Source organism: Fusarium oxysporum, chromosome I, assembly GCF_013085055.1.
Source record: "Fusarium oxysporum Fo47 chromosome I, complete sequence".
NCBI lineage: Eukaryota > Fungi > Ascomycota > Sordariomycetes > Hypocreales > Nectriaceae > Fusarium > Fusarium oxysporum.
Genome location: NC_072840.1, coordinates 2,499,481 through 2,527,192, shown reverse-complemented (window position 1 = coordinate 2,527,192; position 27,712 = coordinate 2,499,481). Strand labels below are relative to the sequence as shown.

Here is a 27,712-nt window from a genome sequence, read left to right as displayed (position 1 = left end):
TTACTAAGGTAAGGAGCTCTGAAGGGATCCGTGCGTGGGGAGGATCGTCATTGCCTGGAGCTGGCTCGGTGAAGCTCGGTGAAGGTGGGGTCAAGGTGAGTAATGCTTCGAGCACCCAAACCTAAGGTAAACACCAGGCAATAATGTATACCTCTATCAAGCTTTCAAAGTTCAAACAGCATGACATTTCGTGGACAACCCGCCAGATTAAACTACACAGACTAGAATGGACGACCTTCTCACCCCTGTGAGCACAACCTACCTCAAACCTCGGAATGAGCCTGAGCCACTTTTCACAGAGGTTAAGCCAGCTTCTACCCAAAAGAAACCAGCCAGCATCAGTGACAAGTCGACGGCTGATGAAATTATCGATGCATTAAAAAGTCAACCAGACTACGATACACTTATTTCGGTACTGAATTTTCTAAATAACCCAAAATCTGCGTCGAGTAACTTCTCATTCTCGACACCCAATCCCAAAACTGCGTCTATCATCCATTTGCTGGTCTCGGAAATCGCATCAAATTACTGGACACTTTTACTTGAGGGAAACATCGAAGATGATGCAAAGGGCAAAACAGAACTTCCGCGAGATGCGGATCTTTTTCTTGGCTGTCTACGCAGTCTGACAGGTCTTAACGCTGTCATCACACAACTGCGAGTTCTCATTCAAGAGTCACGGCTAGGGGGGAAAGAAGAGAAGAGAGTAGACTTATCAATCAACGCCGGCATTCTGTTGAGTATTCTATCTTCCATTATTGGTAGTGCCCGGTCAATTCCCACGATGTGGAGCTCATCGACCAAAGGAATTTCCAATGCCGCTCTGCAAAGAGTTCAGTGTCAGAAACTTGCATCAATTCTCACGAACGGTCAGATTGTGTCAATCGCAGCGGAAGCTTTAGAAGTCATGGGACGCGATCAAGTCGACGATGGGGTTCACTGGATTGCTGACGGACTACGATATAGCAGATGGGTAGGAAATGCTATTGTGTCATGGGTTCATTCATCACCTGAACCCGATGGCATGACCTTCGCTTGTGAGTTGTTCCAGAAGTCGCTGTCGCTGCACCATTCAGGTAAGACACATAAGGATTCCAACTATTGATACTTGCTGATGCTTATTCCGCAGAAACTCTTATCAAAATTGCAATCGACGGACTTCTTCTTTCCAAAAGAAACTCAATTTCAACCTTCATACAACTTGCTCTCAGCCAACATCGAACTTCTAAGAAGGTATTCCATATTTTACTCCAGCACCTTTCACAGAAATACTTGAATCGTCTGAGCCTGGAAGAAACACACCCCGACGACAAGGTTTCTGCCGTTGCTGGGCTTCTCATGGAAGTCGCATTGAATGACGAAACGAGAAGAGATGTTCTTATCAACTGGTGTGCATCTTTATCAGGCGCTGGTGTTGGCGATGGAGTAGGTATACGCCGAGCTGTCGTAGCTGCACTCGCACAAGACCGAGAAGCGATTACTGCAGTACTGGAGAAAAGCATTGCACAATTTGGAGATGAGCTGTACATCAGACATTCAGCAATGCTTCAGCAAGATGGTAACGACTATCCCGACGTGTTTCATCTACATGCTTGCTGACATTTTGTAGCACATGCCCAAATCCTGCTCCTTGCCGCTGGCTACGTACACAGAGTTTCTCCAATGAAATTGACGTTGCTCATGCGAGTCGGCACTTACATGAACACCATCTCCAATCGCATCGGTTCCACACAGCCCAGAGCTCAGTTTCTTGGTTTGGTAGTTGGGGAATCATTGTCTGCTCTGATCGATGATAAGAAACAGAGGCTCGATTTCAAGATGGAGCAGACAGAAACAGAGGAAGCGCAGCAATTAAAGAGTCTAACCAAGGTTTCTGATCGTGTTGGCCCTATCGACCCTATCCTATTCGACCACGCAACTGAGACTGTCCCTCAGAAGCGGAAACCTTCAACGCCAAGCGAGGCTCTTCAAAAGAAAGCCAAGCAAAAGAAGAAGCCTGTTGTTACTGAAGCCAAGCCAAAAGCTATCATCGAGGAGATTGATTCTTCAGAAGAGGACGACGATCTCGCCCCTTACTCGAAGGACTCTGACCCTGAAGAATCGGATGACGACGCAACACTTGTACAACGCAACAAGCCCAAACCACCTGTTTATATCAGAGATCTCATCTCGTATTTCAGAGACTCTGAATCATACGACAAACAGTTGCTTGCTTTACAGACAGCTCCAATTCTCATCAGACGCAAGGCCAATTATGGAACCGAGGTAAGTTTCCACGCTGATGAGTTGGCTGGGCTTTTGGTGGGCATACAAGACAAGTTTGAGATCGAAAATTTCGATGATTTACGGTTACACGGTATGGTAGCGCTTGTTGTCTCTCAACCCAAGACTATGGCCCCGTGGTTTGCTCGAACTTTCTTCGAGGGTGACTATTCCCTCCACCAACGGACATCAATACTTGTCACATTGGGCCTGTCAGCCCGAGAACTGGCGGGTTTCGAAGTATCTCAATACCAGTCGGCTGCTGCCTTTCCCTCAAAGCGGCTACCTGAAAAGATGGAGCAACTTTATATTGGCTCGGGAAATGATAGCAGCACCCTGCCGTCGTCCCAGCTGAAAGCGCTCCCATCAACTGCTCTCGAGAATATTTCACAGTCGCTGACATCTTCATTCCTTGCCCCGCTTGCTGCGGAAGCAGCCGATGCCAACACAGGCCCTGATATTTTGAAGCTTCAAAGCTTCACGGCCCGCTACAAGTCCAAATCTAGTTCCAAACCTCGTATGCGTGCTATTCCCAATACGACTGCCGCTCTGCTTGCGACATCCTTCTTCTCCCCACTCACGGCACATTTCCAGGTCGCGCTTCGTTCTGCCAAACCAATCATACTCAACCATGCACTTCTGGCGCTCTACCTACAGACGTTAGGTATTGTCGTTCACGCCGCTGGGCCCTCCACACTTTCGCTGCCACAGTTGACCGCGGAGCTATGGGACTTGCTTCTGGGCGTTCGTGTACATGTTTTTGGCGATCTCGGCGCCATGAAAGGGTGGCTCGTGGCTATGGCGTCCCTGCTGGAAGTAAATGGCGGCAGCATGCGTCGGCTTTGTGAAACCCAAGGCAGAGAGGTAATGGAGACTAGGGAATGGGTCGCAATGGTGTTCGAGAAGACTAGAGGGGAGGATGGTGGGGAGGAGAACGAGGTCAAAATGCTGGCGGCAGGAGTTTTGATCAGGTTGGGAGAGGCCATCGAAAGGTACCAAGCTTTGCTAATGGGAGACCTGGTCGGATTCCAATAAGCTAAACGCAGGAGCTTGGTGAATGGGGGGGAATTTTTGAATATTCTATTCGTGATTTATTATGATCATATATCGCATTGCACAATATCCAGCTTTTAACCAGTATTCAATGTAATGGCAAGCCATTTCCGAACTTCATGATCACACGGTGTTATATAATTAATTCCCATATACATTCGTGAATGTCTTCAAGGGGTCTCAATAGACTCCATCCTTGTCGTGCTCGCTCTTCGAAGTGGAAGACCCGACAAGTATGTATTCGCGTGGCTGAGATGATCGCTTAGGCTCATGGCCATGCGCCGAAGCTCCTCCTTGACATGTTCTGATGAGGCCTGGCCTTCCATAACTTGGGGTGAGGGTGCAGTAGGTGCAAGCGGAAGGAATGGCTGTTGTTGTTGATAAGATCGAGGGTAATCGTCCCGAACTGGTGACCGATCTAGTTGAGGCTGAAGTGGAGGAGGTTGAAGTTCAGGGGCGGCAAGCGTTTGTGGAGTGAAAGATTCAGGATCGGTATCGGCGAACTCGCTAAGGGAGTAAGGTCTTTCACTCGGGGCGTTCCCGTTGGTCTGGGAAGATTGGGGTTGTCCCTGGGGTTGATATAGGGGTAACTGTGTTTGCTGGTAGGACATCTGAGGATCATGTCGCTGGGTGTTATTGAGCGAAAGGTCTGCAACCGCATTTGCAAACTCAGAATCATCAGATACATAGATGGATGGTTCTCGTATACTGTTGGGCATAAGGTAAAGAGAGGCGTGCTTTTCTAGCTGGAAAGGATCGGCCCCTCCTAACTCTGAGCCAGCCAATGATCCTACGTCCGAGTGGGATGTGGACGGCCTTGTATAGTCGCTCATAGGAATGGGATCAGCTAGACCCATGTCTAAGTCAATGAGACTGCCTGACGACGCTCGGTTGTTGACTGGGGAGGGAACCGCAAGGTCATTGAACTGCGCCGAAGGCTGGATTGGCTCTGTCGGAGGGTGGATCAGGCGGCTGGTACTTGGCCCTTGGTCATCGTTGAACGGAAATCTGAACATTTCGGGGTTTGCTGAGGCGGGAGGGGCCATGGAGGGGAACTTCCAATCTCGTGTTCTGCGGTTGTTGTTCATCATATCTGCTGGATCACTAAGTGGTGGTTTATTATAGGAGACATCTCCAAAGTCATAGTCGGTCGATGCTCTGGGATCTCCAGCTCTGATTGTGTTCAGGTCAACAAATTCGGAGAGGTTGCTACCATCTAGGGACATGTCAAGATCAATCAGGGATTCTCTCACTCCAGGGGACTGAGATGAGTCGTCTCTTAGCGGTAAATCCGACGCAGGAGGGGGGGGTGGAGGGGTGAAATCGGCAGTAGGCGGAGGAAACGGACGACCATAATATGCTCGTGAGTTGTCCTCGTAGTTCGATATCGTATTTGGGTCAAATAGCTTTTCTAGTGGTGCCTTGACGGAAGGAAGGTGAGGTGGCGGACGTCGACGTGATTTTGGCTTTTGGGTTCTGGAAGCATCGTCGAATTCATCCTGCTTGAAGTCGACGTTGGAGCCATAAACATCAAACACAGCTTGAGCGTCGCCAGTTTGGAGCACCTGTTGATCGAACGCAGCGGTTGTACTGAAGTTCCACTCATCATTGTCCAAGGCCAGGCTAGCGAGGTCAGGTGGCCCTTGGGCTCCTCCTGCGGAGAAGAGAGACTTGCGAACACCGCCTTGAGCTTCCCACAACTTGTAGCCTCTAACCAAGTGTGCCAAGCTCGAAGCAGGATAAGCATCCTGTGTGTTGAATATGTAACGGTGTCTCTGAATTTGCTCAATTGGTGGGCGTTTCTTAGGGTCATCAACCAAGCAATACGCCACGAGGTCCTTCAACCCTTGGGAATATCGGTCGCCTTCAAGTCGAGGGATGTGTTGTTTGAGGTATGAGCCTAGTCTGTTGAAGTCCATCATGCCTGCAGCTACGCTTGGTGGTAGACCCGATGCAATTTCATAGACCATGGCGCCAAAAGCCCATATATCCACCTCAGTACCATAAGAAGCCGCAGGGTCGAACAGTTCTGGGGCCATCCAATGGGGTGTACCAATGACTGTTGAGCGCTTGTCGAATTTGGTTTCGATAACACCAGCGACTCCAAAATCACAAAGCTGAACGTTGCCCTCCTCCGTGACTAAGATATTGGCACACTTGATGTCTCTGTGGATGATACCCTGGCCGTGAACCCAGTAGACAGCTTCGGCCACTTCGCGCAAAATGGGAATAATCCATTTCTCCTGAAGGCCGCCTGGTGAGGTTGGTTTCATAAGGGTAGCCACGCTGCCTCCAGCGCAGTATTCTGTAATCATCCACATGGACTGCCCGACAGGAAGAGCATCGATAACATGATTGATGTTCTTGGCGCCACTGTTGCTGAGCAGTTGCAGGGCACTAATTTCCTTGAGCAAGTCGCTATATGTATCGGCGAGCTTGGGGTTAACTGTGTCACTCTCTTCAATGTCAATGATTTTGACGGCAACCAGCTGATTCGTTGTTAGAGAGGTGGCCTTGTAGACCCGACCAAAACTGCCTTTGCCAATGAGCTCTGACAGTCGATACTGTGGAGGGTCCTTTCCGACTTTTGAGCACTGCTCGGCAACCACTTTTTGCATTTTATTTGCATCCTCAATCGCTTTCTGCTTTGTGACCGAAAAGTCCGGTCCTCTGACTTGAAGCGACGCCATGATGATGAATGTTGTGAGGCCTGTCTCGGGTTGCTTAGCAGGGGATGTGTAACTAAGCTAAGATCGCTTGAGCTTGATATGCCTGGTTGGTTCACTTCATGATAGCCTGGACATGTGATGCAAGTGAGAGGAGATGGAAATTGGACTGAGTGCGAGCTATGAGAAAGAAGGCGAGGAGTGATGAGTGGAGGTGAGTTTTTGGCGATGTCGAAAGCGTTGAATGAATTGGGTTTGTTGTAACATTCAATGTTGCATATTTGGAAAGGGGCCTTTGACGCTTTCCCTAAGTTACAGGTCACGGTGGTAGCCAATGAGCGGACTTAACAACGCTGTGGCGGGGCAGGCTTGGGTGGCTAATGCGAAAAGACAGCCTCATCCCCAATTCCCTTCAGTTGGGCGCTGTATTGGCGTTGGCGGCCAATTGCAATCATGATACGACGATGAAACTAGAACTGTCACATTCCGAGCAAGATACAATAATTTGTCATTAAGAAGGTCAATTCTCATAGGTAATTTATTATCCTTTGATCTACCCTTCAGCCGTGTGTCTAACGTTTGTCCTTATCTTAATTTCTTTTATCGTTATTGCTGAGTCGGGTGTTTTATTCCCCAACACCAAGTTTACCTTGATCAGAATTGAACAGTTCGCATAACGACAATCATCATATTGAAGATTTCTATATCCCCCTAACACACAATATCTCTTTGCGATCACATCCATCACGAAATTCGGACAAGGCGACTCACTTCACCAACCATGTTTCAGACAACCGCCCAGATACAGCACACATCGCCTATCTCCTCGACTACTGCAGCCCCAAAAGCCATAGAGATGCTCCACGATCATGTTTTCTTCTTACAGTGCAATCCTTATATGTCCAAATTCGAAGCCATACCCACCCCGGACCCTACTCCATCGGTTCCTGACATACTTGAGGTCAAGCCTATCGCAGCACCAGACTGTTATTCGGTCACAGACCGAATTCATACCTTGCCAGCAGGGCTCTGGGATTCCGATGTGATTAGTTCATATGAGTTTTTTGACCTGGAAAGCGGTGTGTTTGTGAGAACGCGAGGGCCAATGGGTCTGGTACTTGAGACTGTTTGGAAGATTAAAGAATCTGAGTGTGGAAACCTGGAGATCGTGGAGCAGGTCTCCATTACATGCTCTAGGCTGATCATGGGTATGATCAAAAGCTCGTGTGAGGCTGGATGGAAAGGGGTCCACGGAAAGATGCTTGAGAGGATAGAAGAGTCTTCATAAGCGAATACTTTCAACAATACCCTAAGAACAATAATTGGACGGTAAAGTCAGGTTATGGCCCTGCAGTACGTGGCGATGTCGTACTGGGAGTTGTTTCCTGCCAAAATCGTGTCTCCAATGCTCACCAACAATGCTGCCACGCTACCTCGACTAGCTCTAGGACCGGAGTTCACGATAGATGTAGTACCTATACTCTGACAGAAATCACAGCATATGTACTGACATAAGATACTCTTGTATTAAGCCAATGAGAAAGTATGCGCTCCAGTCTTGTTCTTGCCTCAAATAAGCATCGTCCCAGGCAACAGTTATAAACTTCAGCCCCAAGCAGGCAACAACAGGAACCTAACAACCCAAGTGAGTTATACCTTTTTCTTAGATTGGCCACCTGCCAAAGCGGCAAAGCCAGCTCATTATTTACAGGTTGCAGCCAAGCTTCTGCCTAAATAACTTTACCCTCGTGAGTCACTCTTGAAGTTCAACCTCAATGTCAAGGCCATCATGATTACACCGGCCGGGTATAAAAGGAGCGCCTCCTCCAAAGTTTTCTATTTGCTTTCCTTTCTTCTTCACCTTCTTCTTTGCCGTAAGGCTCGGATCAAAGTGTAGTAACTGTTCTTGTTGAGGCTAACCCCTCAACACGGGTCGTATACTGGCTCGATACTGCTCTAATTTTTGGATTATTGGTGATGGCTCAACGGCGCTTGCGTGGTTGAATCGTTTCCAGGGTGTCCTTGGTATTACACTGTCTCCAAGCGATGCGCACATGTTTGTGTCTCACAGTACATTCATCATTATGCTTTCATTGCGTCTTGGCTGGTATATCCAGCGGTGCGAAGAAGGTCACTTCCGCTGCAAATAGATATTGTATTACTATACATTGAGAGCAGCTGAAGTTAAATGGAGAGAGAGTTGTGAAGGGCTGTTGCACATTCCTCACAACCGAACTTTGCTGGATGGTAGACCAAAATTCAGATCCACGTCGAAATAAATAAAGTCTCGCGATTTGTCTTAAGCATTGTACCAAGTTAGAGAGAGGCGTTGCGAAGAGGCAGCCATGGGTTTGCTATGTACTATCGTCACGTGATCGCGCGACACCCACTTTGCCACCCATCGCGCTTTCGCGTTAAGATGTTCAAAGCATCCCACTTCATTTTCGGTTGGCTGCTGATTTTCCAGGACATCCTTGCATGCATTCTTTGCCTTCTTCTCATTGTCTTGACGACAACTAAAGGACCTGGGCCTCTTTTTCAGTCCTCCATTCCGCCCAAGACAAAGTCAATACTCACTATTTTACTGGCTATCACCATGGTGGCACCGAAAAAGTCCAGCCAGTCTCATACACCGAAGAAGACTACCTCGCATTTACCCAAAAAGCCAGTCAAGGCCAATCAAAGTATCCTTAGCTTTTTTAAAAAGGCCGAAAAACATGAGGCCTCTCTGTTTCTTGGGGCTGCGCCGGACCCTATTGAGCACGAAGATCTCTACACTGCCGATGACGCCGACGACTCGATCCGATGCAATGAGACCGAATCGCCCAACAAAAAGCGGAAACTGGGCGAAGAACCCGAGCAATTTCCCAAGATAAACGTCTCAGTAAAAGCTGAACAGGTGGCCGTGGCTGAAGACCGACCCTCACCCGCCAAGGGTGATGGCGAACCCCCACGGAAGTCAATAAAATCTAAGATCAAGACTCCATTCGTAATGGACTCGGACAGTGAGGATGAGCCCGAAGACGATTCCATGGCCACAAACAACAAGCCTGAAAAGAATGGCCAATGTACGGAGCTTTCCCCGCAAAACGAGGTCCAGACGGACGGTTTTACTAAAATCGATGAAAAGAAGGAAGCAGATATTACCACACAAGCCTTGAAACGGGAAGATTCAACATACCAACAAATCGACGATCTTGGAGAAATAGTAGACGAGGAGTTCCCAGATCTGAACGATCTCGAAGGGGAAGAAATGCGAGTAATGCGCTACATGAGAGAGCAAGCTAGGTTAGAAGCGGAGGAAGCTGGGATTTCAAGCGAAGACCTGGCCGATGACCCCCTTGACGATGATCATATGACAGAGTGCTGTCCTATATGCAGCGGGAGCCTGGCTGGGATCTCCATCGATGTAGCAACACGGCATGTCAACTCCTGCCTCGATGGACACCCGATCCCGTTGCCAAAACCGGAGCAAACAACACCAGAACGAATCAAGTCGGAGAAACCAACTTCAGCAATCCTTGTCTCGACACCTGAAGTCGAACCGACCGATGTTAGCAAAAGATTTGCACGGGCTGCTGTTCCCAGGCCCGGTCAGGCGAACCCTTTCGAAGTTATAAGTCCTGGCCCGGCACCGAAGTCTGCTTTCTCGAAACTCATGTCCAATAATGCCGAAGATTCAGCATGGCAAGAGGCTGCTGCTGCTGAGCACGCTTCTCGAGGAAAGCAAGCATATGAGAGGACGTGCCCTTTCTACAAGATCATGCCCGGATTTTCCATCTGCGTGGACGCTTTCCGGTATGGCGCCGTCCAGGGTTGCAAAGCATATTTCTTGAGTCATTTTCACAGTGACCACTATATCGGTCTTACAGCAAGATGGTGTCACGGCCCTATATACTGCAGCAAAGTCACAGGCAGTCTTGTCAGAAATCAACTTCGTACAGCGGCAAAATGGGTTGTGGAGCTTGAATTCGACAAATCCTATGACATACCAGGGACAGAAGGCGCGAAAGTAACGATGATACCAGCAAATCATTGTCCTGGAAGTTCTCTCTTCCTTTTTGAAAAGACTATGAAGCAAGACCCCAACAGCCGTGTTCAACGCATATTACATTGTGGAGACTTCCGTGCTTGCCCTGCTCATGTCAAGCATCCTCTCCTCAAGCCAGAGACTATCGATGCGATCTCCGGAAAGGCCAAGCAACAAAAGATTGATATCTGCTACTTGGACACCACGTATCTCAATCCACGATATTCCTTTCCACCCCAGAACGATGTTATCAAGGCCTGCGCCGATCTTTGTGGCTCATTGTCTCCTGATCCCAACTGCAAAGACGATATTTGGGAACAGGCTAGCGGACAAGGGACTCCAGCAGTCAGCAAGTTCTTCCCAAACACAAAACCGGATGAGAACGCAAAAGTCGACACCAAAAAGAAACACCCTCAACGGCTGCTCGTAATTTGCGGCACGTACTCTATTGGAAAAGAACGCATATGCATCTCCATTGCCAAAGCACTCAAGTCCAAAATCTTTGCATCGCCTGGCAAGATCAAGATCTGCAAGCAGCTGGACGACCCAGAGCTCACGGCGCTCCTTACATCTGATCCCCTCGAGGCACAGGTGCATATGCAGATGTTGATGGAGATCCGTGCAGAAACTCTCCAAGAATACCTAAATAGCTATAAGCCGTACTTTAGTCGTATTGTAGGACTTCGGCCAAGTGGTTGGAACTTCCGACCAGCAGGCAAAACCATCGGTGCGAACACACCACCTGGCAGCATTCATACTCAGCAGATCCTTCACGACAAGGGCTGGCGAACACGATTTGGATATAAAGATTTTATTCCGCAGAGAGGCAGTACCAAGGAAGCCATGTGCTTTGGGGTTCCTTACTCAGAACACAGTAGCTTTCGAGAGCTCGCCATGTTTGTTATGAGTCTGAGAATAGAGAAAGTCATCCCAACAGTCAATGTAGGGAGTGAACAGTCAAGAAAGCGCATGAAGGCTTGGATAGATCGCTGGCTTTCGGAAAGAAGGCGGGCTGGATTGGTGATGCCACTCATTGAAGGTGACGACGATGATAAGGTGTCGGAGAAGGAACTCTGGGATGGTAAACCTGGTAAAATCGGCGGAGCTTTTTGGTGATCAATTATGATGTGGAGCGATTTGTATAGTATTCTCTTGAGCGGGAGTTCCATCTGATGACCTGTAATTTTTAGATACCATGTTGACACATCAACGTCAATCGTTTCATGACTCTCGGTTCTGTATGATGTTTAAAAGGGAAAAGAAGAGTATTTCATTATCCACATCAGGAGCAAACGCCTCATGAATTCTCCCTTGTGATCATCCCGGTTTCGATGTAATTATCATTCTCTCCATTTAGTAAGAGTCAACTCCGACATGGTTTATCCTGCCTCTCATCCATCGCCTTGAACCGCTCATTTCGCCTTGGCTTGCTGAGCTGCCGCTTCTGCAACACACGTGTTAGTATACCGTATTGACTTTCTTTGAAAACGCAACTTACCCCTCCGTGTAGCATCCTCCAGCAGCTGTGTGTCAACTGACGCGCCGGGAAGATGAACGTATCTCACAACTGAGCCTCGGATAAAGACGTTCTTGACAGAGCTCTGCGATAATATTAAGTCAGCTATCTGGTTTCTTTCAAGACGCCCAGGATAAGGGTATACTCGACATACAAGATGAGGGTACTTGAGCTCCTCAACAACCTGAATGTCATCGAGCTTGATGTTGAGGTACTGGTCCACACTCTTGAGAATTCCCTTTAGCTGAATGTCGTTCTTGAGCTCTACAGTGACCTCATGGTCGATGAGTGTCTTGAAAAAGCTGTATGAATAGCGTGTCAGTGTGCGAACAAGGGCGTTAACCACACAGAAGATAGTTCGATGGTACCTAAAAAAGAGCATGATGTCGGTGGCTTTTTCGCGCTTGAGAGCTGGATAAATCGATTATTTTTGGGGGGGGTTACGAGTGCTCGTCTTGTAGTTGAAATCGGTTTTGTATCTCGAGCGAGTTTCTGTATCGAGGAAGGCGCTTAGATGTTTGTTTGGTGGTGCAAGATCTCCATCATGATAGCGTCTACAGCCAAGGCATCGTTGACTATGATCACGTGACTGTTCATGATTCACCAGCAACTCACGCAATGATCTCGAATCAACAGTAATTCATCAATGGTTTCTTTAATCTGTGGCTTGTTTACATGGATATCTCTTTGGCATTCATACGTCTGTTTGGATGAAGAATCATGCTCAGGTAGTTCTTATTGTCTTCTAAATAAAACCAGCTGGCCACGTACACAAGACTGACTGAAAGCCAAGTCCATTCGCGCTGCAGGTAAGACTTGTAAATAATCATACGTCTTTATAGACCTCAAATCCCCGGTTTAATCTTTGGCGGGTTCTCGTGTCCTCTTCTTAGCAACAAACGTCCGACCCTCCTCACACGATTCCCCTTCCTTGCCTTCAATAAGCAAAAGCCTCCATGTACAACCACGCTATGTATATCAATAGTGTATGGATCCTATCATTTCAACGCCTTGCAAGACTGGAAAATGCCGATTCGTTTTCTTTCGTGATTCGTGAGATTGAGCTTCGTAGTCTACGCTACATAGCGATATAGAGTTGGCGCGTCATCCTCATCAGGGCGCTCAAGATATTCTCTTGCGATGAGATCCTCGATACGCTTCTTGATGAGGGCAACCTCGGGGCGGAAACGGCCGGAGAGTTGTGACAGAACTTCACTAGTGAGCTGCGAGTGAGAAAGCTCCTTTCGAGATCTGCGAGAATTAGTAACTAAAGCTGGCAATAAGACTTAGACTTGGGGCTTACTTCATGATTCGCACAATTGCCGCATCAACAATGTGAGCTCTGGTTTGGTTGTTCTTCTCCTCGGTATTCTTTCGTTCCGTGTTATCTTCGACCTTGGACACCGCGTTAATGATGGGTGCCTTGATTCGTATGGTCTTGCTCTGGAAAGATGCATTGAAAGAAAACTTATCGCCGACTTTCACGGACTTGTTGGCAGGGTCCTTCATCAAGACGCGAGACTTGGGTGCCACAGCAATAGCTGTCAGCGTCCTCATGAGATCTGGAGTTGAGATGTTGGTCTTAGCTTGGATCTCTTCGAAGGTTAATGACTGGCCCTCCTCAAGATCGTTGAAGAGAAGCAAGACAACCATCGCAAAGGTCGGTACGTTGATCTCATATCTTCGCTCCCGAGAGAGCGGGCCAGACTTTCCAGGGATGGCCGGGAAAGTACATTTGACATCTGAACTGCCAGTGGTACCAATCCAGGTGAGCTTGCGTCCATTACGGTTAGTTAAATAGTACTGCTCAAAGCTCGCCTGCAATCGTCGCAGTTCAGGAGGGTACGTGCACGTAACACGAGATCCTTCACCAATCTGTGTAGTTCGGCCCATGACCTCGGGTGGCCAGTAGTTTGTAGTGAGAACGTTGATGTTAAGGTCGATGGTTTTGCCGCTGCCATCTCCCAGGTCACGAATGTGGTCACGATAGCCGCTGGTGAGTTCTGTTGACGTGACAAGATCTCTGAACATGCCTTCAAACTTGCTGGTGAACTGTTGGCCCAGTTCTTGTTTCATTCGGGAAATGATCTGCTTTTCAACATCATGGCTTTCGGACTTTCCGTGAAGGAGACGTCTTGCCAGATGTCTCTGGTAGTATGTCTGGAATAGATCTCTATCCTGGAGGTATCGAATCAGGACGATGGCTTTCTCTAGAACAACATCGACTTCTGCCTCTGTCTTGCCTTTGATGCCTCTCTTGAGGTTGTCGTCGATGAACAAAGAGACATACTCAGAGCTGCGGCTGAACATGTTGATAAAGTCAGAGAAGCTCTTGGTCAATGCGCTTTGAATGATAAGATCTCCTTGAAAGCAACGAGCCCAGAGGTTATCAAACTTGTCCTTCAGACGGAGTACATCGTCTACCCATTTGATGGCAGCAGCTGTCTGCTGCGCCGCGGGGTTTAAGGTCTTTGTCTTTTCTCCTTCACCGACCTCGTCTCCTTCGCCATGACCAGACGAGAAATCAGTGTTCTTCAGTACCTTCTCAATCTCCAGGCCTAGCTCAACCACGCGACTTTGCAAAATTTCTCGTAAAGCAGTCTTCTTTGAATCAACCCTGGAGATGAGTTTGTAGAGAATCGAGAGGTCGTCAATCTTGTCATTGTCAATCATCCATTTCAGGCCACTCCCTTCAAGAGCCAAAAATTCGGACAGATGCTTGACTATGAGTTCTTGATCAATAGTTTGCGTGACTTTTGGTAATGTCTCTAACTCGATTGTTGTTCCGCATCGATCGATTTCTTCGTTCAGTCGCAGTTGGGTGTGTCGCAACCAGGCTCCGGCATCCGATTCGCGTAGTAGTTTCTCACACTCGGTGGCATAGTATGTCTTGCTGTTCTCGAGGAAGCGAGGTTCAAATACTGTCATGTACAGTTTATCGGTTTCCTTCTCTTCTTCGGTTTCGTAGAGGCTGCTGAGCATTCGACTGCAGCTCCGAATGAGATTTCTGTCGATGATGTCTCCTTCGCGCTCCATATCGATCTGGTCGAGGACCACTGATATCAGGATGTCGATCACCTTGCTCTTTGTGTTCGTGTTCAGCGAAGATCGTAGAATATGATCACGGAAAAGCGCGATGGTGGTGGCGAAAATGGGGGTTCGTTGGGCTTCGAGCTGCGCGTAGCCCCTATCAAGATACATGAGAATATCGGCGGTCATGTTCATAGACATGTTATGATCTTCCCAAGTATCACGCAGCCCTTTGAGGAATCTCTCTCCTGTCTGCCGTCTCTCATTGACGGACGTCGTCGAGGTTCGTTCGGCGCCAATGTTGATCAGGCTCTTGCTGACCAGTTCTCGAATCTTGGGAATGACATGATCTGCGAACCACTGTTCCTCGAAAGCTTTGACCCTATCATAAAGCAATTCGCCTTTCTTCTTAAGTACCATCTTGTACGCGGCTCGGTACAGCTCCTCGAATGACAGTCGGCTGCAGTTCTTCATGTGTATGTCGCGCAGGGCTTCCTCTAGCATCTTCCAGCAAGCCTCAAAATCGGAACCCTCGGCAGCTTCATTTGGCTAAAGGCAAGGTCTTAATTCAGGATTTAGATACTAACGTTTCAGTGCATCGAACTTACACGCACAATGCGACGAGGAGGACGAATCCTTCCTCGAGCGCCGGCTCCTCCACGTCCCGAGATCATACTTTATGGTAATACAGTCTGGCGATGTCGCCCCAGGTAAAGAATTTCGGGATGTCGTAGGTTTTTATGTTTCTTAGGGAAGAATGGAGCTCTGATGCGTTTTCCGCGTTGATCCTGAGCCTTGAATATGGTGGGGTAATGATGGATGCAAGTCGCAGGCTCAGGCGGGGCCGCAGTGAATGGCGAAATCGGCGAATGAACAAAGGAACAAGCAAAGACTAAGTTAAAGAAAAAGTTTAGGCGATAAACCTCCAGGCACCAGGTAGAAAGAAGGTAAAGAAAAAGAGGGAAACCCCGGGGCACTGGTAAGGCACGCTTTGAGAGATGGCAAGCTCAAGTTGGTGAGGCTGCAATTTATGGCTTCTGGATCCATGGTTTGGTAGTTCAACCCCAGGCTCCGTTATCGATAAGCTATATGTACACCAATGATGCAACCTGTGTGGGGAACTAACCAAACACCGAGCTTCGCAGCACGAGGTCACGTGGGGATAATGCCTGGAGCTCCGACCCTCGATTTTTCCGACCGACAATTCAAGCGGCCTTGCTCGATAGCCAGCCTCTCAGCCTCACGCCAAATCGATCCCACGACGACGCGCCTAAAAACCGCCGACTTCACCCCCGATCAATTATACAGCAGTTTAAGCGCCTAAACCCTCTCAAATAGCCAACATGAAGCTGGTTCGGTAAGAACTCGCCCTGTCTCTTGCGCACACTTGGATTGTGCTGAGCTTCTTGTCAAGTTTGAGCTTCCGTACTGACTTGGCACGACTAGTTTTCTTATGAAATGCGCCAACGAAACGGTGACAATTGAGTTGAAAAATGGTAACACATTGCTCCTTACCCCTGAGCGAGCAGCCGTGTACTAATTGTCGTCTAGGAACCATTGTTCATGGCACTATTTCCTCAGTCTCTCCCCAGATGAACACCGCCCTCCGCACCGTCAAGATGACCATCAAGGGGCAGGAGCCCATCTCCCTCGAGACCATGAACATTCGAGGTTCTACAATCCGATATTTTATCCTGCCCGACTCTTTACCCCTCGACACACTGCTTATCGACGACGCACCTAAGCCCAAGAACAAGGCACGAAAGGAGGCCGAGCGGGGCGGACGGGGAGGACGAGGCAGAGGCGGTCCCAGGGGACGCGGGCGTGGTGGAGGCCGCGGTCGCGGAGGACGGCCTTAGAGTGGACGGCCCTAAACGAGAAGGTCACGGGAAGATTTAGGAGAAACGACAAGATAGGGAAAGGATGGAAGCGCACATGCGCGTCGTTAATGTGGAGTGACCACGTTATCGCGAAGATATCACATTCAAATGGAACCTGGCGTTCGGGTTGTTTGGCCATTAAAACTGTATGAACCCGCTTGGGGTGGGTATCGCTTTTCTTGTTGTGGAAAGATATCTGAATATATGCTCTCACACGCCCCAATTCCATTGCAACATCTTTTTTTATTCTACGGCTTTTGAATAGTCTCGCCATATCCGTACGATCTGCAGCTTCTCCCATCCGGCCTGTTTGCCGCTGTTCCCAACAGTTCGAGCCCGCCATTCAGACCCAAACCCCTCGATGCGACTCTTGACTTGATCTGGCTTATTTTGAGCGCATAGGAGGAGGTAGGCACAACCGCGTCGGGACAGGGTTTGGGGTAGTGCCTCGATCAGTCTATCTGTTGTCTCCATACCATCTAAGCCGCCTGCGTAAGATAAGGCCAGCAGATACGAATCGTCGTCAAATGAAGGCTTTGTGCTGACTGCGAGGTCGTCTGCGGTAAACGAATCTGGTCTGGCAGGCATCTCAGGCGTGGGCACATATGGCGGGTTGAAAATGAGGACGTCAATGGTGCCCTCGCGCCATGGGGTTGTGAGATCTCCCATGCACGAGCCCAGATAGAATGCATGTGAGTCGGGGTTGTCAGAAGCTGCCTTTGCAACTGTCCCGACTGTGGCCCGACACGCAAAGGCGTTCATGTCAACTCCCGCAGTAAGGACCTCGCGCGTGCCAAAAAGCTTTTGCGCATGTGCGTGGACAAAAGCGAGGACGACGCCTGAGCCTGTGCCGACCTCCACCACGAGAGGCGCTATATCGGGAAAAGCCTTTTGGAGATACTCGGTCTCTGCAGCAGATGAGAGCGTATCCAAGAGGAGGTATGAGTCCTCGGCAGGTTCGTAGACTCGCTCGTATGGGACGTGCGAAGTGTCTGGTGTTGGTAGCATGATGTATGCCTGTCGATGTGAAAATACGTTGTGATTGTGGTGAGGCTTCATGGTTAGATTATAGATAGAAAACTTGTGATGACACTGGGTGGATGCGGCACGTGATGTATGTCCTTAGAATCAAGAAATTGAGACTAAATAGTTAATAGGAACAAAATACGGATATAAAGCTGCTGTTGGTGGACCGCGAATCTCTGGATCATAGCAGAGTGGTAACGGGCTCAGCTTCGAACTGGTCGCCTTTTGTTGGGCTGGAAAGGACATATCTGATTCACTTGCATCAGTATGGATGGATATCTTGGGGGTGCATGAACCAGGCAGCAGAAACCTACAGTTGTTGATCGAGGTATTCCCTGATCAAACCGGTATAAAAACACCAGAAACTCGAAGCTCGTACTAAAATCCGTCGCAACGATCGCCTCAAAGAATCACACACTTCACCTCGCAACCCCAATCATCCTGTCCTGGCCCAACTCCCCATTTGATTCCCCAGCCCATATCTTCCACCATCCGAACCAAATTACGATCGTATACACCGTGCAGCTGGCATCGAGGACATGGTCGGCTCTTTGTGTTATAGAATTTTGGTGGTTCCTTAGCTGTACCATCACAGAAGGTCGGGCAATTGTTGAGGCCCATGAATGGCTCGCAGGGTTCCGTGAGGATAACCCAGGTGTGTTTGCATTCTTTGTGCTGGAAATATGTGAGAGTGCACATTCTCAGGTGTTCAGAAATCAGTCGCAAGAAAAAAAAATGCCTTGGAATTATTGCTGAGGGACAAAGACGAAAAAGAAGTTCTATTCGCAAGGTAGAAAAGGAAGGTTGGTTAGCTGTGTGGTGACAGGATGTTTCCAACAGTGCTAGTTAATCAGTGCTAAAACAAAAGGCCACCACAATAAATTGTATCGCAACGCCCTTCCCTGACTCTCCGCGTGTGCAATTCTGTTTATACTCATGCCCAAACACCATGCAATGATCATGACTCAGGATCCGCTAAACCTCTAAATGACGACTCGGCAGTATTGTCTCCCCTAAGTGTCCCGCTTTGCTCCAGTTCATCATCGCTGATGGCATCTTCGACAGATGGAACTAGGCGAGATAGCATCGTTTCCATGCGCCGTATCGCCTTTTCCATATTGGCCAGCCTATCTGTAGTTCCCTCAAACATGTCATTCTCGGAGAAGGATCCTCGAAGCTTCTGGGGTGGGATCCCGGGAAACATAGAATCCCGTCGTGATGGGCGTCGAGCTCCAGGATCAGGCCTAGGGGTGTTATGTAGGTTGCGGGGCTCTATATCATTTGTCGCATTGCGTGTGAACTGCCGACGGATGAGATGATGCGTGAGATCATCATCGACAGCGATGTCGTCGTGGACAGTATCAGGCGGCGGCACTTGAAAGACGGCGCGAAGGTCTCGGTGAACCGTCAGCCGCCACTTCTTCCAAAACTGGCTCTTTGTCGGGGGCGGAGCTTTGATCTCGGTTGGGTCTTCGATCTCACGGGAAGGCCAGAGCAGACGGCGCTCAGCAACGGCGATGATGAGCAAGAGAGGGAGATTCAGAATCTTGACCGCTGTGACGTGGATCTTGTGGAACCAGCGCGGACTCACAACGAATTTAAGCGGGATGAATAGGAATACGGCGAGGATGTTGAATGGGGGTTGGTATGCGAACACAGCGTCAGCCTTGACGCCCTCAAGTGTCAGAACTGCTCGACGGAAACTGATCTCCGCTATGGCGTTTGACGAAATGTTGCTGAATGTATTGGAAAGCATCGATACAAGGATGGTAAGGAAGAGGGTGTTCCCGAGGAAAGCGAAGGCTACCATCACACTAGGTCCTAGCAGCCAGTGAAACTCGGTCTAGTAGAGATGTCAGAATTTGTCAAGCGTACGGGGGGAGACGAAGACTGACCGATCGATGGATACCTGTTCCATCCAATCCAAACCAGATATAGATCATCCACTTCGATATTGTTCTGATGCATATTAGTACCACGTTTCACCAAGGTGGGTGCAGGAACCTACAGGATGGGGTGTGCTCCCTCGCCGAGCCATAGAAGTGACAGCAGGAACCCCAAGAAACACCAAGCAGATAGAGCCGTCAGGAAGAAAAAGTCCGCCATCATTGACCTAAGGGACAAGAACACGAGATTGTCGCTCAGCAGATTAAAAGCAAGCCGCGGAACCAAGACAGGAGCGGCGAGTGCAAGCACATCAAACGCCTGTTCGTCAAGGTTCGCGTCACCAAGCTTCCAGCCCAAGAACCGCAATACAAGATATACCCAGTAGATGAGAACAAAGGCCACGTCAAGGAATGACCACAGGTTCTGGGTATAGACGCTCCTTTTAAAAGGTTAGTACTTGAGCGACAACACGACTAGAAAGTCTGTAGCATACCAGCCATGTGCTAGAATAGTAGCAAATTGATCCAAGCCCCATCCAAAAGCAAAGATAGAAAAGGCTGCTTCTGTTGGTCCATAGCGAGTTTTCCTTCTAAGAACCATAACCGCAACGTAGAGAGTGAGGAGCGTAGCGAATTGGATTGACTCGAGGACATTTCGGGTTCGAGGGACAATCAGACGATATTGGTTGAGAAGAGGGGACTCGCGAGGGTCATAAATAGAGATGGGCTTTAACTTGTAATGATCAGGGATGATGTCCCAAAATGTCGAGGGGGTATAGACAATTCGACCCTCATAGATGGCGTTGACGACTTTTTGGCAAGTTGCTGAACTCAAGAAATGCTTGCTCTCAGTGACAATGGCCACCTCAAGAGCTGGCAGCGTCTTGTAATCAACCCAGGAGGTGGTGCGCTCTGCCTCCTCTCGAATCTCTTCTGGGGCATTCTGGAAGGGTTCAAAGCCAGCGACTAGAATATGAGCCAGAAGCAAAAGGCCGTCGTGGCCATCATCATGCACTTCACCAAAGCGTCTCAGGATGCGCGTAGCTATGAGCTCACATAGAGTAGCACGTGTGAAGTTGACATTGTGACGGTTATTGAGATGAGACTGCTCTTCGAGAAACTGAGCACGATTCACCAGCAAACAGTAGACTATCAGATCATATCAGTAAAGGGCCCTCAAAAGGGGTGAGCAGCACTTCTCTTACTGATGGAAATGTCGTTGAGGCCATAGAACTTATCAACCAACGGCCGCACAACTGTAACATTAATTCTCAGATCCTGCAGCTGGGCGAGGCTCAGATAGTCCTCAACAACACTGATGATGTCGCGACGAATACGGTGTATGTTGGTATACACAGGTAAGTGACTATGAGGGTCTGTCATGCAACTATACAGGGCATCACGGTTCTCTGGGCCGCTTGTACTGAGCCGACTCAGTAAAGGCCGCCGTTCTTCAGGATCCGGCAACGTGATGCGCCGGCGGGTGTTGCCAGCCATGAAAAGGCCAGTCAGCAATCCTATAGTAGTAATACTTGAGGGAGGGACAAGGTCAGGACAAAGAGGATGAACTGTAGTTATCGCGTTGTCGGTGATGATTTAAATCAAGTTTTGTCCCTTTTCGGCGTAGCGAGCGATAAGATAGGATGATTTGAAACGCCCCAGAGGTCATGTAAAGGCGCTATTGGATAGATACAGGGACCTGGTAGTTTGCGAAGAGGGGACAGAGGTAATTGATCAATGCCATGGGTGATATCAGCATTTGAAGTATAGGCATATCCTCAATTTCAGGTTGTGAGGGAGGAATTGTTTACAGAAGTGCAACGTCATTAGACTAAACGCCTGGCCCATTGGAGCGTTTCGGATCTGAATCTTGGGGGTGCTGCTTCTAAAACACCAGTGATTGGATCATACCAACCCCAAGATGTTAATGCCTTGATTATTTCTCTGACGGAAACAAATGGAAGGGGGTTCTTTATAAAGTGGTAGTGACTTAGCAATCCGTCTCTTTCTTTATTTTATCTGACATCTAACAAACTTATACTATATCCACTTGAGCTTGCCCTTAGACTGTGTGAAGCCTAGATCTGCACATGGGACACCAATCTCAGACATTCCGCGCTTTACAACAATGCAAATCCTACAGTTTCGTCCCAGTCTCATCCGCACCAGCCTCTTTAGCCAATGCCCAAGCGAACTTTGCCAAAGATCCCCTCGTCACAGCGTGCTGTTTCGCTTTCTCGCTACTCGCCTGTCTGAGCGCATATCGCGCCGCAATTCCTTGACAAACTCCAGCCAGCTTCCAGATGCTGAACGACATTCCCCATGGAACCTCTGGCCGGGGATCGTATCCACTCTCCTCTGTGTACCACTCCAGGATCTTCTCTGGTTGTGGAAGACCAGGCGTCTTGCCGGGGAGGAATCCGGATGCATCATAAGGAGTCGCACCAGGGGATTTGGCCGAGTAGAAGTTTATAAGAAAGTTGCAAATGTCGGAGAGCGGGTGGCCAACAGTAGACATCTCCCAACTGTAGAATATGTTTTAGTAACTGACTTCGAGTTCGGAAAGGTGAGCATACTCCAAGATTCCGATGACCCTTGGTTCAGTCTTATGAAATACCAAATTGTCAATCTTATAATCTCCATGTACCAGTGTTGCCCGGTCCTTGGGTTGCAGACGCTCGTTCTTGAAGAAGCGAACCGTTTCCTCAAAGTGGGGGAGCTTCCCAACAGGCTCCTTAGTCTCAATATCGACGGCCTTCTCCTGGCTACCACAGATAGTTACCCACGTGTTGATTTGTCGCGAATAGAAACCTGACGGTTTGCCAAACTTCTCCAGACCGACCTTCTTGTAGTCAACTGCATGGAACCGTGCCAATGTTATCACGGCATCGCGCCACATAGCCTCACGTTCGGCGGGTTGTACGCCTGGCATGGTAAAGTCTTCAAAGATACGTCCATCGAGAAACTCCATGATATAGAACGGCGTGCCAATAACAGAGTCATCTTCGCATAGACAGTACGTTTTGGGTACAGCAACATCAGTGTTCTCCAAAGCATGCATGATGCGATATTCGCGCTCAACTTTGTGGGCTGTCTTGGAAAGGAGCTTTCCAGGTGGCTTCTTGCGCATCACAAAGCGTTGGCCATCTGAAGCAGTAATCTGGTATGTAGGATTGGATTGACCGAAACCAAACTGTGTGACATCAGCAGCCATCACACTGAGAAGAGCACGAGCAGAGCGCTCACCTGTTTGAGATCAATCGGTGTTTTGATGGTTGGGACATGCTCAGAAATGTATTTCTCAAGCGCCGCCTCATCGACGGGCTGTCGAATTCTACCAGCCATCCCTAGGACAGTGATGTGGCTGTTTTATCAGGTGAGTAGATATAAGAAAGGATGATCGACGGTCGATTCGCTTGTTCAGGGTCACGAGATAGAAGTCGGAGGTTATAAAAGATAAATTGAAGAATGGTTTGGCGGAGCTACGGTTAAATGATGATTGCAATGTTAAGAGTTATTGTACCCCGGATGTGAGAACTGACTCGATGAGCTTACCTTGAGCATTTGGCCCCTTGCTAGTCACTAAAGATGCCGAGGTTCAGATCTGGGGGATTACAGACCTTTAGTGGCCCCTCTTCCCCAAGCTCTCCACAATCCCTAGGTTCGTTCGGTTCCTCGGTTCATCTGACGTACCTAGGTCAATGTTCAACAGCTATCTCAATCTTGTTTGTAATCAATCAGTGTTTCGTGCTTCAAGGCATGCCAAGTAACAATTCACCTATATGGATGTAATAATTCAAGTTTTCATTATAAAACTCAAATCCCGTTGTTCATTATCACTGTTCAAGGCCTAAAGCCTACCTAGCTATGATCATCCTACCACCACTCTTACATGCCTTGAAGAATAATATCCATCTCATTAACAGACTACTGGCATGCACATATAATCAAGGTTCCGCATAACAGGCTCCCACCGCGGACCAGCCGAAGCAGAATACCGCCGTTCAAGAAACAAGCAAACGGTATATAAAAGAATAGTCCTTCCTGCTCGCTGATTTCCACCTCACCCATCCATCCATCCATCCATCCATCCATCCATATCCGTCTCACCACCACAACGCAAGACATGAAGGAATGCTCATGCCAAAAGGAAACAGACAAATGAAAATTAACAAAAGAAACCATGGTGACAAGCCCTCCGAGTAGCTTCCTGGCCCAAGGTGAAGAGAACAGAATATTCCGTGGTATCAGTATCCATAACGCCAAGCCCCTCCGTCTGATGCGGTCGTAGTACATGGATCAATATGTGTCGAGATGTTTGTGGCTGAGAGCCGTATTGTCATTATAGATCATTTACCAGCCCTTCTTCCTCGCGAAGCGCTTGTTCAACAATGCCAGCACCTTTGGCACGTTGAACTGGACATATTCCAGGTCAAGGTCATCCTGATTGTCCTTTTGCATCTCAAGCAGATCATCAAGCTTGAGATCCAATTCAAGTAGACCCCTATTGCGACCTGTCTTCAAGTTAGCATGCTAGAGTGACAAGAGAACGAGAGTAGCTTACCCTTATAGTGCAATGAAATGACGAATGTTCCGGGTAGTGGACTAGTAAAGTTGAAGTAGATGTTAGCCCGTCTGTTGTCGGGAACATTGCTCTTCTGGATGACGCCCTCCTTCTCAAGCTGCTGGTGTGTGAACTTGTACGGACCAAGGACTTGCTGCTTCTGCTGCTTTCTCTTAGTACCCTCGCTCTGTGATCGAACGTTGTGCAGGTAGCTTTTGTAAGTCTCGAGTTGTCCGTTGAGATAAACATTATGATCACGGATCGTCTTGTAAACCTCTTGCAGCTTCTGGGTCTCAGTGATAACACCCTCTTTGAGTGATCCGAGATGTTGAAGCTCCTGCTCAACTTCGTCCCGAAGTAGGCTGAATTGATCGGCCTTGTCGATAACGCGCAATTCCTGAAGCTGGGATAACAGTTCCATGGCCCGGATACCTTTGCGAACCATTACTGCATCACTGCGATTTGTAGCTGCGGCATCAGCAATGCGTTCTAGTCGCAGTGGTCTTCTGGCTACCCCGCTAGTTGCTGGGATCGATCGCATGACTTGTACGAAAATCGACTTGGCTTCCATGAAATAAACTTCCTCCTGCGTGATATCCAATGCTGCTGTCAGATCGCCGATAGCTGACTCCCATCTACTGAATAAAGGCAAGTTGATGACTCTGTTCTCTTTTCGCGGCAACTGAGGGGGTGATGATCCCAATTCCGACATAATGATAGCAAGGTGCGAATTGTCATCCTTGCACAGCTCGTCATGATGCTTGTCAAGCAACGAGTGCATAGCGTAGACTTCATTGAGGGTGATCTCAAGTTCAAGGTCCTTCTTTGATAGGGCAACATAATTATCCATCTCGAGGCTCTCATAGAAATCCTGGACCTCGCAGAGATCGAGCATGAACTTATTGATTCTGTCCTTGTTCTGATGAATGAACGGTTGAAGCTTAGCCATGTACGGCTCCTTGGCGTAGGATGGCTTGTTCGCAAGGTTCTGAAGCATCTTGGCGATATATGTTAGAGTTCGTCTGGGTCGTTCGGCCGGGGTTCCGTCGATAAGCATGTAGGATTTCGGGGTAACGATCGCAGGGTTAATAAAACGCAAAAAGAAGAATCCACCGATCAAGGTACAAATAACCTGGTCATTAGCATCTGGGTATTTGCGCTTGGTTAAGCTCCTGATTTGTTTGCAGATCCAGCGGATACCATAAGGCGCTTCCTCGAGGCCCTCAATAATGGTGGTCAAGAAGCCATTAGCAATCTCGGTCAACATGGTTAAGCGGGGCTCAATGATGGCCTGAACCTGAGGGTTCTCGGCGGCTTGTTCGCCAGTGATTCCCTTGGGAAGATGGGGAGGCAGTTGGCCAGTATCCTCTTCGATCTGTTCAATCATTCGCTCGTAGACCTTGAGCGGGTTGATTTCCAGGTCAAGATCTTTCAGCTCGATTAAGCCGTTGATTCTATCAGCAAGCACGGATTTGAGGAAACTTTGACCAGGACCTCTTCGGGTGTATGTAGTCATCATTCGAGAGACGGGCGTATTAGCGCGGAGCAGGGAGGAGTAGTCTGGTGTGTTGTCGAACTGGTATGTCAAGACGGACTAGAGCATGTGAGACGTGTATTTCTTTCCAAGGCGTGAAAAGCTTACCTGGAACATAGTGAGCAAGAGATGCTCTTCTCGACTCTCGTATTGGTTTCCATAGATAGTGAACATGACAGTCTGAAGGAGCGAATCAATCTCGGACATCGAGACCAGCCTGCAGAGATGTGCAATGTGCCTAGGCTCAGATTGGAGTAGAAACAAAAGGTTTCCGTATTTCTGAGTTTTGTCATCGTTAGGAAAGACGCCCTGCTGCATTTCAAGAGCATCTTCGAGATGGCTGGCAACTTCGTTTTGCTGCAATGCTAATCAGAACTCGTTCACTTCCATGTTGGTTGGAGACGTACCTCTTCCAGGGCCATACGGTTTTGGATGAGCAACGCGATTCGGGAATCTAGATAGCGCACATCTTTTTCCAAAACGAAGTTCTTCTTTGACTGTGATGAGATCTTAGACTTGAGATCACGCAGCGCCTTTTGTGCTGGAATGAGGTCAGTTGCTTATCCTCTTGAAATGTGCATGTAGGCCTACCTTTGGCAAGCTCATCTTCAATCTGTAGGTCTCCCTCATTGGCAGAAATTGACATGTACAGAGCTGACATCGAGTAGCGCTTCGACTGGCGCGCAGAGCGCGAGCCGTCGTAGGAAGACATGGTGTTTTGGCGTGATATAGGCTGGAAAGAGGAGGAGGAGGCGGTAGAAGCTCGAGATGGTGTTTGTAACATGATGGACATAGTGTGTTTACTGCAATTTAAGATAACGAGGGTTCAGGCCTGTATGCCTAAAGTCCCAGACAACAAGCAGCAATTGCGCAGGTGCCGAGCCAAAAGCTTCCGCAAATGACCAGAACAGCCAAAGGGCAGCGAGTCAGGTTATCCCAATTACGATGAGTCGAGGTCAAGTGTGGCAGCGAAGGCAACGACCAGTTCGAGGTGAATGACAAGTAGTGAAGCGTAGACGGCGTTCAACGGTTTCGAGGTACAAAAGCGGGTAGTCGAAAAATAACGAAGATTGTATCACCGGAGGTATCGACGACGGTTATGAGACGAGCACGGCGGTTGGAGGCGCGCAACGGCAATACGTTCGCTCACAAAACAAAGGACAGGAAACAAGCGACGGTGGACAGAGGAGAGGCGGCAACGGTAGCTCAATGGGAGCGACAGTATGTCGCGATGCGAAATACTGAAAATCCTCGATCTCGCGAGGAGCGCAGGAGGCGTTCAAGGAAGAAAGAAGTGCAAAACGAACAACAAAACGGCGGCAGGTTGATGGTGATAGCGAAAGTGGAGGTAGCGGTGGTGGTGTTGGTGGTGGACAAGGCACAGGCAGGAAGGGGAAGGGGGGGCCGTGGGTGATGGAATTGTACAGGCAAGGCAACCAAAAGCGAAGTACCTGAGCTAAAAGGGTACTTGGAGCAGAGTAGTTTAGATAGTGGACTGCAAGGTACCAGACATGGATCTTGGTGAATTTCCGGACAGATTTATGCACGGCTGAGACGCGGACTTCAGGAGGGAGAGACGGCGCGTGGGACGGTCGGTGGATCGTTGGCGTTCGACGCTGCAGGGTCGTGCGTGCGTTGTGGGCTTGCACTTGTTCGTGTGTGTGTGGGGAGAATAGGAGGAATTAAAGCGAGCGCGAAACAAGCGGCGACGATGAATGAAAGGATAATGAACTGTTTTTGACAAGGGAAATGATCGATGCTGAAGAAGAAGTGGAAGAACGGAAGAAGATATCCAGAAGAAAAGTGACAGGAACCTGATAAGTTTGTGTGACTCTAGGTAGAGAACCTGCCTACTACTGTAGGTTCGAAAGGAGGCCAAGGAGAAGAAAGGTAAGTATTAAGGTAAGGTAGGTAGGAATCAGGGGCAACTAATGTCATGGAAGGTAGGTAAGAAACAAGACTGAGGTGGCAGACCAAGGGAAAGAGGAGGGAGGGAGGGCGAATCAGAGATTCCGGCCAGCTACGTGCAGTACAGTACCTATTGATCGGTGCCTGAACGGAGATGGGAGACCAATACCGGTAGTGGATGGATGGATGGTGATGATGATGATGCCCAGTCAAGGCGAACTGGGTGGTATGGATGGGAATGGAATAACGTGGCCGGCCTACCACCTTCAGGTTGGCAAGGCTGGTGAATGAGTATTAGGTACCTACCTTACAGAGTTGGTGTAGAGCTTAGAAGCTAGCTCAACCTGAAGGCTTACT

General features: G+C 48.7%; 10 protein-coding genes across 10 annotated transcripts; 4 read left to right on the top strand and 6 right to left on the bottom strand.

Annotated features, from left to right (window-relative positions):
* Nucleotides 1–150: 150 nt before the first annotated feature.
* FOBCDRAFT_283569 (telomere length regulation protein-domain-containing protein) lies at nucleotides 151–3,297 on the top strand (the record flags this gene model as incomplete). The annotated part of the gene is made up of 3 exons (XM_031181566.3): nucleotides 151–1,076; nucleotides 1,130–1,558; nucleotides 1,610–3,297. The coding sequence occupies exons 1-3, from the start codon at nucleotides 227–229 to the stop codon at nucleotides 3,295–3,297; spliced, it is 2,967 nt and encodes a 988-aa protein (XP_031042334.2). The 5' UTR covers nucleotides 151–226.
* Nucleotides 3,298–3,304: 7 nt separating this feature from the next.
* Nucleotides 3,305–6,242, bottom strand: FOBCDRAFT_3137 (kinase-like domain-containing protein). Its single transcript, XM_031181565.3, has one exon. The coding sequence runs from the start codon at nucleotides 6,003–6,005 to the stop codon at nucleotides 3,486–3,488; it is 2,520 nt and encodes an 839-aa protein (XP_031042333.2). The 5' UTR covers nucleotides 6,006–6,242; the 3' UTR covers nucleotides 3,305–3,485.
* Nucleotides 6,243–6,404: 162 nt separating this feature from the next.
* Nucleotides 6,405–7,652, top strand: FOBCDRAFT_211191 (uncharacterized protein). Its single transcript, XM_031181564.3, has one exon. The coding sequence runs from the start codon at nucleotides 6,763–6,765 to the stop codon at nucleotides 7,267–7,269; it is 507 nt and encodes a 168-aa protein (XP_031042332.2). The 5' UTR covers nucleotides 6,405–6,762; the 3' UTR covers nucleotides 7,270–7,652.
* Nucleotides 7,653–8,577: 925 nt separating this feature from the next.
* Nucleotides 8,578–11,127, top strand: FOBCDRAFT_122837 (DNA repair metallo-beta-lactamase-domain-containing protein; the record flags this gene model as incomplete). Its single annotated transcript, XM_054702764.1, has 1 exon — nucleotides 8,578–11,127. One exon carries the CDS (start codon nucleotides 8,578–8,580, stop codon nucleotides 11,125–11,127), a length of 2,550 nt encoding a protein of 849 aa, XP_054558739.1.
* A 296-nt stretch (nucleotides 11,128–11,423) lies between these two features.
* On the bottom strand, nucleotides 11,424–11,909 carry FOBCDRAFT_194823 (uncharacterized protein; the record flags this gene model as incomplete). Its single annotated transcript, XM_059608801.1, has 3 exons — nucleotides 11,424–11,455; nucleotides 11,510–11,612; nucleotides 11,682–11,909. 3 exons carry the CDS (start codon nucleotides 11,907–11,909, stop codon nucleotides 11,424–11,426), a joined length of 363 nt encoding a protein of 120 aa, XP_059463818.1.
* A 336-nt stretch (nucleotides 11,910–12,245) lies between these two features.
* On the bottom strand, nucleotides 12,246–15,575 carry FOBCDRAFT_211184 (Cullin). The gene is made up of 3 exons (XM_031181561.3): nucleotides 15,166–15,575; nucleotides 12,831–15,106; nucleotides 12,246–12,778 (listed from the first exon to the last, which is right to left on the bottom strand). The coding sequence occupies exons 1-3, from the start codon at nucleotides 15,229–15,231 to the stop codon at nucleotides 12,601–12,603; spliced, it is 2,520 nt and encodes an 839-aa protein (XP_031042329.2). The 5' UTR covers nucleotides 15,232–15,575; the 3' UTR covers nucleotides 12,246–12,600.
* Nucleotides 15,576–15,760: 185 nt separating this feature from the next.
* FOBCDRAFT_211181 (uncharacterized protein) lies at nucleotides 15,761–16,685 on the top strand. The gene is made up of 3 exons (XM_031181558.3): nucleotides 15,761–15,914; nucleotides 16,004–16,053; nucleotides 16,109–16,685. The coding sequence occupies exons 1-3, from the start codon at nucleotides 15,901–15,903 to the stop codon at nucleotides 16,414–16,416; spliced, it is 372 nt and encodes a 123-aa protein (XP_031042326.1). The 5' UTR covers nucleotides 15,761–15,900; the 3' UTR covers nucleotides 16,417–16,685.
* FOBCDRAFT_267113 (S-adenosylmethionine-dependent methyltransferase) lies at nucleotides 16,681–17,445 on the bottom strand (the record flags this gene model as incomplete). The annotated part of the gene is made up of 1 exon (XM_031181560.2): nucleotides 16,681–17,445. The coding sequence occupies one exon, from the start codon at nucleotides 17,443–17,445 to the stop codon at nucleotides 16,681–16,683; it is 765 nt and encodes a 254-aa protein (XP_031042328.2).
* An 855-nt stretch (nucleotides 17,446–18,300) lies between these two features.
* Nucleotides 18,301–20,846, bottom strand: FOBCDRAFT_283552 (uncharacterized protein; the record flags this gene model as incomplete). The annotated part of the gene is made up of 5 exons (XM_031181557.3): nucleotides 18,301–19,306; nucleotides 19,359–19,422; nucleotides 19,472–19,789; nucleotides 19,844–20,498; nucleotides 20,555–20,846. 5 exons carry the CDS (start codon nucleotides 20,844–20,846, stop codon nucleotides 18,422–18,424), a joined length of 2,214 nt encoding a protein of 737 aa, XP_031042325.1. The 3' UTR covers nucleotides 18,301–18,421.
* A 640-nt stretch (nucleotides 20,847–21,486) lies between these two features.
* FOBCDRAFT_124346 (uncharacterized protein) lies at nucleotides 21,487–26,240 on the bottom strand (the record flags this gene model as incomplete). Its single annotated transcript, XM_031181553.3, has 8 exons — nucleotides 21,487–21,874; nucleotides 21,926–22,542; nucleotides 22,596–22,713; nucleotides 23,707–23,863; nucleotides 23,914–25,507; nucleotides 25,556–25,804; nucleotides 25,855–25,988; nucleotides 26,039–26,240. 8 exons carry the CDS (start codon nucleotides 26,238–26,240, stop codon nucleotides 21,487–21,489), a joined length of 3,459 nt encoding a protein of 1,152 aa, XP_031042321.3.
* Between the last annotated feature and the right edge of the window lie 1,472 nt (nucleotides 26,241–27,712).